Consider the following 12,027-nt stretch of genomic DNA (forward strand, 5'->3'; position numbering starts at 1 on the left):
ATAGTTTATTTAATTATTGAGAGTGTATATGATCTTGTACCAACATATTACATAGGTAATTAGTTAGTAAACGAATCCAACGGAGTAAAGATGCTAGTCAAATCTATGACAAACGAATTTAACATGTCTATGAATACGGAGTACTAACGAAATGACACCGTCCTATTAGACACTCCGTGTCCATTCTTATCAACATAAAAAATAAACTAGTGATTACATTATTAGTGTCATCAACCAAAAAATGCATTTGTCAAATACTCTATATTCGTTTTGCGTAAAGCTTTCTCGAGATAAAATTAAAAGATCAATTACTAAAATAACGGTAGTATTCCGTAAATCGCAATCACAAAATATAATCTTTTAATGCATGAGAAAGAGAGGGAGCGAGCCCACACAATTAATTAGCAGTTGCGTACAATGTTAGGTTTAAGGTTCCCGATTTCCAACAAACGAATCTCATATCCGATAAATAAAGACACTAGTCAGACAAACGCAAACACCAACCCGCCATACGCTCTGAATTCTCCACAAAGCTTCATCAAGATAATTTATAGTAGTACTACTATAAAATATAATTACTAAAATCACCATAATTAATTAGTAATATCACAAATACAAAATCAATATTTTCAATATTGTTAATCCATGAGAGAGAAAGAGCATTCAAGTGTTCATGTTGGCCTCAACCCAATATCCATCTGTCTGCCCCTCTGTCACTCCCCTTTATTATATTCTCATGTATCCCTTCATCCCTCTCCACATTACTTATATTACTTACATTCCTCCTTCCTCACCACCTCTCCTCCTCCTCCGCCGCAGCAGCACCAATTCAATCCTCCACCAATGACAATCATGACCGCCGCCGCTCCTCACTCCTCCGCCGACACCTCCCTCACCAAAGTCTTCGTCGGCGGCCTCGCCTGGGAAACCCCCAAGGAAGCCATGAAAGACCACTTCGAGAAGTACGGCGACATCCTCGAAGCCGTCATCATCTCCGACAAGCTCACCGGCCGATCCAAGGGCTACGGCTTCGTGAGCGATTCATCAATTTCAATTTCCACCGATCGCCTCCAATTCCGATCGGAATCGCAATTTTCTGATTTCATCTAATTAATTTCCCCTAATTTCTAGGTCACGTTCAAGGACGCCGATTCCGCGAAGAAAGCGTGCGAGGACGCCACTCCGATCATCAACGGCCGCCGCGCCAACTGCAACCTCGCCGTCCTCGGCGCGCGCCGCCCTCGCTCCTCCTCCACCGCCGTCGCCGCCGCCGCCAATCCGCCTCCTCAGCAAGGTAACTTAACTCTTTCCTCTTTTAATTTCAATTTTTTACGTCGATTCCGAATTTTATTGATTTCAATTTTGATTTTGTGAATTTCGATTTGTTATTAGGTGTGAATGTTGGACCGAGAGCTGCAGCATCGACTCCGCCGCCGCCACCTCCGCCGCCGCAGAATCATGTGCAGTGGTATTATCCGGCGGCGACTCCGGCCGCGGCGGCGCCTTTCCACCACCACAATAACCACCACCACCATCAAGCTGTTCCTATCTATGGATACTCACCAACCTACATTGCACCAGCTGACATGAACTATAATCATGTACGTATTTTTTTTATTAATAAATAAATAATTTTGAATATTTAAATATTATTTTTGCTATTTATAATCATATGTTTAGATCGAGTCGTTAAAATTTCAGTTGCATAGTGCTTTTTGATTTAATATTTAATATTATTCTCAAATTTTTGTGATTAGGTAAAGTAAATCTCGGATTTGATTTGAGAAATATATTAACTTGATTTTGATTTTATTGTTTTTATTAGGAAATAGTAGTAATAATAATAAGATCTCTGGCATATATACTCAATAAGTTGACAGGCTTTTGCATTGTATTTTTACAGTAATAATAGTAAGCATGGGCTTTTGTAGTTACCTTTTTTAATTAAAAATGTAGATCTACTCTTAAAATAGAAAATTTTGTGAAAATATTTGTATATTTATTTTGATCAATTATCATGTTTAATGTGCGTATATATCTCTGTTATAACTTATAAGCAATCGATAATTACTTAAATTACGTATTTGGGAAGCACTAAAATCATAATGATTGGTTATATTTACATTATCATTAATATCTTTATACTAAAAATACATTTATTATTGAAAAAATACTATTGTAATGAACCATTTATTTTTTATTTTTTTTTTTAATCATTTTTATGATTTGAAAAAATATTTTGTTTATATTTTAATTCAGCAGAAGGTGGGATTTACTGGTGGGTCCTACATGAATGGGCATTTCGGTCAAGTATACCCAGGGCAGGCTATGGTGGGTGCAGGTGCACTGATGCCGATGTACCCTTACTACCATTTCCACCAATCACAGACAATGGGCCTCCCTACCCATTTATACTGTCCAACTGCAGCAGGCCCAATTCCAACTGTCCCAGCTCTCATTTCTAAGCCCACTCCTCCTAATGCAGGTATATATTTCTGCATTTTGGCCCATTTTAATTATTACTCTTAATTATATTTACAAAAAAAAAAGTTATGTTCTTTACTAATTTTATTTATTACTATATAGCTAATTTTATCCTAACAGCATGCTTGTTAACTTTATATAGATAGTTAATAAAATAAAGAAGGAATCAGATCAGAGGAAAGAATCTTTGAATCACATGTTTCAAAGTGTGACCATGTGAGATAACTTATGGAATCATTAGATGAAATAGTAATTTATGTGCAACTTTTGTTTGAATATTGCTGATTTACAATTTGTGATTATATTATTGCTTTTGGATTATACAGTTGTGAAATGATATTATATGTCACAGTTTGCCTGGCTGTGGAATAAATAGGTGCAACAATTGGCCAAAAAATCTGAAGAAGTGGCAGATAGAGATGAAGAAAAATAAATGACAAAATATGGGAGAGTGTTGGCTGCTCAGAACAAAATTTATTATATCATCTGCAGTGGCTCAGCTTTTTTCCAATTTTATTTTTATTTTTATTTTTATTTTTTGTTTTGTAATTTTAGGAATCTAATTCATTCATTATTGTTACTATTCTTATTATTACTATTATCTGTTTTTCTAACCTGCATGATGCAATCTCAACTAGAGAAAAACAATGCAACCTCTGTGAACATGCAATGATTCTTCCCATTTTTAGAGATGAATGTTCACATCTATTAATTGAGCTTAAACATGCTTAATTTATATTTTGGGGGCTGATTAAAGGGATTGATTCATAAAGATGTCTACTTCTTCTATGAGATGTTATTTGAATCCATATTGTTAAGAAATTAAGCACAAATACAAAAAGCAAGAAAAACACAATAGCGAGAATCGGTTACACAATCACTCTCTACGAGATGAAGTCTAAGGAGATCAGAAAGCTAGGATCTCTCTCATAGAGAATCTCTTATGAATATATTGTGAATTCATCAGTTATAATGAAACTATCACTACAAAAATCTCGCGATTTACCAGTGGATATTGCTGCTACTAAACATAGTTTTATTTGAGTACTACAACAATTCCTCCCAACATTAAATTCAGACTCCATGAATCAATAATGTAATATTTTCATACATGCAATATTTATGTTGATAGGTCATACAATGATATAAGATTTCATATGATAGTGTGAGGTCTCATCGTGATAGTGAAGTATGAAATAATGACAAATCAAATAAAAAGGATAAAAACAACACATAACTTTACCGTAATATTTCCATCATTTATTATGTCTACACTAAAAGAGTGAAGAAATTTCAACAGTTCCAATCACAATCTATAGAAGGTTTCAACTTAAAATAATTCATATTTCATGATATGCTTTACTTGTTTTTGGAAGAGGGAGATGTGCAAAAATCTAAGCCCTTTATATACAAATGTATGATATACAAATTATTGTTTTAATTCAAATTCATATGTATTATCAGTCACGAGTCTCTTAAATCAACAAATAACGCCACATCACATTAGTAATGAAAAGGAAATATGAAATGAAAAGGGATACATGCAACAGAAATAAAAATAAATAAATGCGATATAATAATGTTTTATTAACATGATTACGCACCACATGATCATGTGAGTCCTAGTCATGATGACAATAACTGAAATTTTATGTCATAAAACTGAATTTTATGTCATAAAAAATCACATGAATTAGTAATGATTAATTGGCAACAAATTCACAAGGATCATTCATTAAACCTTGTACTAAATCACGACGTTGTTGGTACTTTTATATCATTAAAGATCTCTCAATATCACATTAATTAATAAAATAAGTACATAATTAAATAATGAAACCAACTCACTAGTGGTACAACTAAGACGTGAACAGCATGACCTAATCAACACGTTACAAATACACACACATAGAGATGCCCAAGGTTTTCGGTTCCGGCGGTTAATCGCGGAACCGTAACCGCCGGTTCCGGTTCCGAACCGTGACTTTTTTCTTGAACCGGAACCGCCATATTTTGAACCGTGGGCCGGTTCCGGTTTCAAATTTTACGAACCGAAATCGTGCCGGAACCGTGGGTTCCGGACGGTTCCAAACCGGAACCGTGAAAAATCGTCGAAAAACCGTGAAACCGAGCCGGAATCGTGAAAAACCGCCAGAAATCGGCGATTCGGAACCGTGAAAAACCGTTAAAAACCGCCGGAAAACCGGCGGTTCCAAACTGGAACCGGAACCGGAACTGGAACCGTGAAATAGCCTCACGGTTCGGTTCCGGTTCCACATTTCCCGAAACCGGAACCGCCGGTTCATAAACCGTGGACATGTCTACACACACACACACACATAATTAATAATTTCCTCTATTTTAAAAGGAAATAAACATAAAGAAGTAGCGGGCCAATCAAGGAATTTACTGGCCCAATTAGCATAACTTAGATTGAGTCCAAGACCAATGAAAAATTCTCCCTCCGTCCACCAAAAAAGCAGACATAATTACATATGATACGAGTTTAAATGTGAAATTAATAAAATAAGAGAGATGAAGAAGTAAAAGATAAATAGTGTCAGTGAATCGTAGGATCCACATTATTAATACTAGTATTTAAATATTTAAAACTTTTCATATTTAAAAAGTAGTCTAACTTTGGTAAACGTCCCAAAATGGTAAGCATCGTCTACTTTTTGTGGACAGAAAGGAGTAAAAAAGTATTGATCCAAAACTCTCAAACCTTCATTTTATTTTTTTAGTTCAAGAAATGTAACTTGACATTTGATTAGTAATATATTGATGCATAAGGGGAAAAAATTTAGGGATATGGACAAACATTAGAATTGAAATTAGTAAAAGTAATTTAGGTTGATTTTTATATGAAGTCACAAACAATAAAATGAAAATTGTGAATATAGTCATGCTTAGTGAAAAATAGTACTCCCTCCGTCCCACAAAAGATGTCACACTTGTGGGATGACACGAGATTTTAGGAGGTTTTGTTTTGTGTGTTAAATGGAGAGAGAAAATATAATTTTTATATTCACGTGAGAGAGAACTTTTTCCAAAAAGAGAAATGTGATATCTTTTGTGGGACAAATTAAAAAGGAAAGCGTGACATCTTTTGTGGGATGGAGGGAGTAATGAGATAAGTGAAAATTGTTGTTTGTTTACAAATAACGAAAATTTAGTCCACTCTTATTGATTGTGTTTCACTTATTTAAACATAAAATCGAATAGGAAGTTTTGGGCTTTTTAAAAATACAATACGTTATAAAGCTCGTGAGGAAATTTTGGGCTTTTTAAATATAGGAAGTTTTGGGCTTTTTAAAAATCGAATAGGAAGTTTTGGGCCCAACAATGAACAACATCTAATTTCTGCAATTTAGAAATTTTGAAGAGAGAGTGAGAAGAAGAAGAAGAGCGTGAAAGCAGAAATGAGTCCGCCAATGGAAGCCGCGAATACAGCTGCAAAAGCTGCTTACAGAAGCCTTCTCAGAGCGGTGAGGAAACACGTCGGCGAAGAAGGCCACAAATCTCATTTCACGGATTTCATCAAACACGAATTCCGAAAAAATGCCAGCTCCCAAAATCCCCAAAATTTGAAGCTCGCGCAGGATTACACCATATATCTCAACAGCGTCCACCATCAGAAGGTGATTTTCCTTTTCCTGTTGCTCCGTTATTGATACTGTGATCGTGAATTTCAATTTGAGCAATTTCTTATTCTGTTTGAACTGTAAATGTTTGTACGGAAAAGTGCAATTGATTGATGTGAGGAGTGATTGCTTGAATTAGACTTTCGTAATGATAGTTGTTCTTGATGGGGATTAGAGCAATTCTGTGATTTGCAGATTAGGTATTCGGAGAAATAATTAGTCTATTGGGGTATAATCTAATCAAATCGAGCTTAAAATTGAAAATTTTCGAGTTTGATTTCATTATTATCGTGTGGAGCTCGAGCTTAATTTATTGAAAATATTGATGATTTACCCCAAATTTGAAGCTATGGTTTTCTAAATTAATACGTTATTCGCGATCTCTTTCGAAAATCTAATATATTTGCTGAAGTCTATGACTTTCTTTTAGTAGATTTTACGAGTTAGCTCATGAGTCACGAGCCTGTAATTATCTTCTGTTCATGAGCTAATGAGCCGAATATTGGCAAACTCGAGCATGATTTAGTTATTTGTTAACGAGATTGAACAACTGTTTTGAAGCATGGAGCTTCGAATAAGTCTATGTCTTATTTTGGCGCGATTCTTTCGAGTATTAGTGCAGAAAATCGAAACTTCATGGGGCTTTTATGGTTGGCTCGACTTTGGGTTAACTTTCTCGAGTGTTAGCTGATTGGAGTTGGATTTGTTATCTGCCATTGTGTCTTTGTTTGAAAAGTTCATGTAGACGGTACATTTTGTCATTTCTTTCCAACGTGCAAGAGTGTATAAGGAGCGAGTATTGTAGGAAATGGTTTTAATCCTTTTGGTTCCGTTTTGTTTTATTAGCATTGATAGATTCGGTTTGGCTTTACCTTGAATAGTGAATACTGCTCAAGATGATTGAGCAACGTAGATATTCTTCTTATGGTTGTATTTTGGAGAAGTGCAACTTGTTCTAATATTTGGAACTCTTCATCGTACAGGAATTGCTCTTCTCGTACAATATCGCAGTGGATAGATCTGCTGAGATGAAAAAAGTACTGGGAAAATCTGCTTCAAGTGTAGGTCTTCAGCTGCCCGAAGTTTATCAGGCTTGATAGACGGTAAGTATGCTTCTCTCCATCGCAATCTCAACTCTAAGGCAGTGTTCAAGTTTAAAGATGTCACAATAGTCTCAATATTCCAAATTGTTTGAATAATCACCCTTCACAATCCCTGTTGAATATAGCTGCAGAGATTGAAATTTTAGCTTTCTGAGCTGTAGGGAACCTATTAGCCTTATTCGTGACAGTGTTTAGTTACTTCTTGTCTACACACAAATCTGGCTGTACGAGCATTTTACGCGTTTTTTATCAATCTTTGAGATGTGTAAATTCACAGTTTTGAACAATCTTTGCTTCATTCAAACTAATCATTCGAATTCGTTTTTGAGCAGTTGAACCGGTGAGCAAGGAAACCCCGTTGAGGGGCGAATCTGTCAGCCGTTATTGAGACCAACGAGTCGGTTGGAAAGTGGTTCGTGGAACCTATGTTTGATCTCTCGAGACATTGTGAACTATTTAAACCTCCTTTAGAAATAAAGAATTTTTTTTTATTGAGTGTTTTACAAATTCGAAAGAGGGAAAGAGATACAGAGATCAACTAACAACATAAAAGTGCAATCTTCAAATTACAAATTATGATCTCTCCGAGCAGAAATCGGTCGTTTTGATTGAAGAAAAAGGCTACTCATCAAACACGAACACTGCATTATTCTTCTTTACAAAATCATGCGTTGTATGATCAACCACCTGCACATCAACAAACCACACACTTTTATTCTCCAAATCAATCAAGAATATGCATTAATCCTAACCAAGAACAAGGCAAGCAACACACATACAACAACAAACTCCAGCTCAGTTGTTAAAATGCTTTCCCTCACAAACAAGAGTTTAGGTGCTCACATTGGTGTTGCTAAGCTCCAAGTTATAGAAGTCCATCGTCTTCTCAAGAAACAACGGCCCGGCATGCCAAGTGCCCCGGTCGAGCTTCAAGAACTTGGGACCCGAGACCTTGAAGACGCGTACGCCATCAACGGCCGGAGGGACGTACGAGTGCCCGCATTGTGATTTCACCGCATTCTCGGCTCCGGTTTCGCCTTGATCGACAAGGGACGGCCTCGCGACTCCGAGGTACCAGATGTGGCCCCCAATGGAGCCGAGGCACTGGGTGACGCTCGCGTGGTGAGTGATCGTCGAGAACCTTAGAGGCCTGTCCTCTAGATGCATGATGTAGAACCTGATCAAGAAGAATTGAATTAGCCCTTTGCTTGTGGATGATGGAGGACAAGGAACAAGTTATGAGAAGAAGAGTAGATTTGTCAACAGTTTTTATATAGCCCATCCGTCCACGACCAATAATCTCGTTTTTCCATTTTAATCCGTGCGCGAAATCAATCACCTTCCACCCTTTATAAGTTTGGCACACTACACTACTCCAATACATGTATGACACTTCAACTAGCAATGCTCTAACCATTTTTCTCTATCTTTTCTGCTTCAACTAACAATAAATTAACCAATTTTACATATATAATATATTATCACTAATAAATTGCTCCTAAGTTGAAATGCAATCTTAATTCCCTTCTACCACATATTCACTCAAATTGAGTAGATAATGTCCCCCAAAATTCAAGGTATGTAAACACATTTTCATTTACAACATGATTTCCATTCCTTGCCATCAAATTAAAGCATCAAACACTTCTGCAGCCAATTGAATATCACAAATCCCTAAAATTCCAATCAAATTCAATCAGAGAGAGAGATAGACCTAGGGATGCCACGGGACAGGTCGAGCTGCGCATCGAGGGGGCCGAACTCATCGCCGTCCGGCGACGCCTCGATCACCTGACCGAATTCGCTGAAACTCTCCGGCGTTGCTTCAATTGGTTGCAGCCTAATCGCCGCCGGAGAAGAAGAAGTCGCCGCCATCTGCCGACTGTATTCAAGGGGATAAGATCGGCGGCGGGAAGGGGAAATTGGTGGTGGGATGAAGGCGGATTTGGGCGGAGGGAGGGAGAGTTGTGGAAATGCCACCAAATTCATACGGCACTCTTCTACCTTTGCCACTACATTTTCCTTTTCTTTTATTTATTTTTTATTTATGTGTATTCATGAATAAAAACACTTTTTAATCCCAGAAAAATACACATCACACAAAGGAATTTTTATTTAAGTTGGATACGGTATTTTTTTTTAATTGAAAAAAGACTCTATTTTATCAACAAGTGAAAAGATCTCATCTGAATTATCTCTTGCATGTAGTATTAGTTTTAAATTAAATATCAGTGGATTGAGCTAGTGGAATACAAAATCTCTTTACCATTTATAGTAATTATGAAATGAGACTCTTATTTGCGAACGAAGGAAATAAGTATAAAAATTAAAAGGCGTGAAAAATAGAACTATAGTCTTGCAATCAAATTCATTTTCAGCCTAGCATGGATTGATTTATTTTGGGCCAACAAAGTCATAGTCCAACCCATCCAAATATAGGCCCAAATTTGACAAATAATCAATTTGTAATTGTATAGCAGCCCTAGAAAAAACAAAAAGAATTCATATATAATTAAAATTTAAATACGTACAAAAGTTGTTGAAAATACATGACTCATATGTTTATTTGTCTCAGCATCAAAACCAAAAACTTTTATGTTTTACTTTTAGAAAAATTAAATGTAAATTAGAGGTTCATTTAGCAATCAAGTTTTCTTGCAAAAATGCTGTTATTGTTGACACATGAATCTTATACATGAATACAGGCTACAACGATATATATGAGATTAACATGCTCTCAAACTAATTCATGCAAATTGTTCAATGAACCTTCAATACATAATATTTTCAAGAAAATGAACTAAGTATTTTGACTTTCCCCAAACTTTCATCTTGATCCAAAGGAAAAATATTGCCCATGTTCATAGTATATATCCAATTATCCATCTCCAAGTGTACGTGTGTGTTGTCAATTATCCATGTTGTTCGGGTAGTATTTTAATATTATTAATAGTATAGAATATTTTATGATACACATGAATAGTTTGAAAGACATTTTCGATGATTTTTCCTTTTAAAAATTTGATCTAATTTACAACAAGGGTGAAAGCATTAGAATTTAATTTGGAAACCATCATTCATTTTTCTATTTCCAACAACCAACCCATGCAAAAACTCGTGGAATTAATTAACAAGCTAATTTGTATTTTAGATAATTTATATTCAAATAGATAGTATTATATTTATTACATTAACTATTAACTAAACCACAATAGACTAATTTTAGTGTGAAACAAAATAAAGTCCTATAGATCTATTCATTGTAGAGATTTTATGGTCACCTATCAATTCAAATGGATTATTTGGGCATTAATATGCAGTAAGATTATTTCTCTAAGTAAACGATCGAATAATCTAAATGTGAAACAAATAGGGATGTCAATCGGGCCAGCCCACCGGGTTTCGGGCCAACCCTATTCGGGTTACGGGTCAATCGGGTGCGGGCTAACCGGGCTGTGATTTTTTCGGGTTATAAAAGTTCAACCCTAACCCTAAAAGCTCGGGTTTCAGGCTAGCCCAACGGGCTAATCGGGTTGCTACCGATAAAATTAACATGTGTTCAATCCAATAAATAATGGTGAAAATTAGTTATATTTATAAAATGTAAAATATTTAATTATGATAAATTTGAGATATATGCTTAAACTCAAACATAAACATGATCAAACACAAATATTTGAGATTTATGCAAAATAAAACAAAAACATCAAGAAATTTTAAAGCATGTTTTAGAAATTTAAATATATTTTTTAGTGAATTTGAAGTTTCTAATTTATATATCTATTATTATGTTAATAAAAATTTAATATATAATTTATATATTTAATATATAAAATTGAAAGTTATTTTTTTAGTAATCTATATTATAAAATAACCAATGGAGTGTCGAATTAGAGTCAAATAAATAGAAGGATAGAAATTTTATCGGGTTTTCGGGCCAGCCCATCGGGTTTTCGGGTCTGGCCCTAACGGGTTGCCGGTTAATCGGGTGCGGGCTAATCGGGCTGTAATTTTATCGGGCTAGAATTTTTCAGCCCTAACCCTGTTAATTTGGCGGGCTATTCGGGCCGGCCCACGGGCTGCGGGCTACATTGACATCCCTAGAAACAAATAAAAGTCTACATATAATCCTTTATATGGTTGAATTAATGAGCTAGTTGTCGATCTAACTTATTAGGCATGACGAACTTAAGCATATTTTTCTCTCGACAGATAGAAATATAATAATTTGAGGTGGTCACTTTCATATTGATTAGTTAAACCTTTTGTTTTATGCTAATTAATAGGAGTATATAATTTGGCCATGCCAATTCATTCATAAAATAAAATGTCACATATGAATTGAATTGTCGTTTTCACTTGGATAGTAAATGATGAAACCATGTTTCTCACATTTGGCACTATTTCGTTGAATAAGCCGCTCAAAACTTAAAGAAACGTTTAATTTGTTTCATAGGAAACTAGCCATCAATCAAATCAATTACTCATTTCGTCCATAAAAAATAATTTCATTTATGAACGACACAAGTTTTAATGAAAAATTGGTAAAGTAAGAGGGTAGAAGAGAAAAGTAGAAAAAGTTTGAGAAATAAATTTTCCATTTTAAAAAATGAGACTGCTCATTTATTTTTTATGAATATCCCAAAATGACAAAATGAGACTAATTTTATGGAAGAATGAAGTAATATTATTTCTAATTAGATAGTTGTAAAATATCATTTTTTTGTGATGAAATAATATATATACTAGTTTCGTTGCATTTATATATGTAGGTCGCTTCATACTTTTACAAGGAT

General features: G+C 35.1%; 3 protein-coding genes across 6 annotated transcripts; 2 read left to right on the forward strand and 1 right to left on the reverse strand.

Moving 5' to 3' along the window:
• The first annotated feature begins 765 nt into the window (after positions 1 to 765).
• On the forward strand, positions 766 to 3,098 carry LOC125216548 (putative RNA-binding protein ARP1). Of its 4 annotated transcripts, none has more exons than XM_048118292.2 (5): positions 766 to 1,032; positions 1,132 to 1,294; positions 1,393 to 1,601; positions 2,260 to 2,485; positions 2,861 to 3,098. In XM_048118292.2, exons 1-5 carry the CDS (start codon positions 844 to 846, stop codon positions 2,884 to 2,886), a joined length of 813 nt encoding a protein of 270 aa, XP_047974249.1. In that variant the 5' UTR covers positions 766 to 843; the 3' UTR covers positions 2,887 to 3,098. The 4 variants fall into 4 exon arrangements, with proteins under 4 accessions (XP_047974249.1, XP_047974256.1, XP_047974262.1 ...); XM_048118299.2 differs by having other exon boundaries at positions 2,263 to 2,485; XM_048118305.2 differs by having other exon boundaries at positions 767 to 1,032; positions 2,837 to 3,098.
• A 2,762-nt stretch (positions 3,099 to 5,860) lies between these two features.
• On the forward strand, positions 5,861 to 7,722 carry LOC125193216 (complex 1 protein, LYR family protein). Its single transcript, XM_048091011.2, has 3 exons — positions 5,861 to 6,125; positions 7,112 to 7,231; positions 7,564 to 7,722. Exons 1-2 carry the CDS (start codon positions 5,907 to 5,909, stop codon positions 7,223 to 7,225), a joined length of 333 nt encoding a protein of 110 aa, XP_047946968.1. The 5' UTR covers positions 5,861 to 5,906; the 3' UTR covers positions 7,226 to 7,231; positions 7,564 to 7,722.
• Positions 7,698 to 9,250, reverse strand: LOC125193128 (uncharacterized). Its single transcript, XM_048090903.2, has 3 exons — positions 8,946 to 9,250; positions 8,075 to 8,408; positions 7,698 to 7,918 (listed from the first exon to the last, which is right to left on the reverse strand). Exons 1-3 carry the CDS (start codon positions 9,218 to 9,220, stop codon positions 7,853 to 7,855), a joined length of 675 nt encoding a protein of 224 aa, XP_047946860.1. The 5' UTR covers positions 9,221 to 9,250; the 3' UTR covers positions 7,698 to 7,852.
• Between the last annotated feature and the right edge of the window lie 2,777 nt (positions 9,251 to 12,027).

This window comes from Salvia hispanica, chromosome 2 (genome assembly GCF_029641045.1).
Source record: "Salvia hispanica isolate PSC_SH4W2 chromosome 2, Shi_PSC_v1, whole genome shotgun sequence".
Taxonomy (NCBI): domain Eukaryota; kingdom Viridiplantae; phylum Streptophyta; class Magnoliopsida; order Lamiales; family Lamiaceae; genus Salvia; species Salvia hispanica.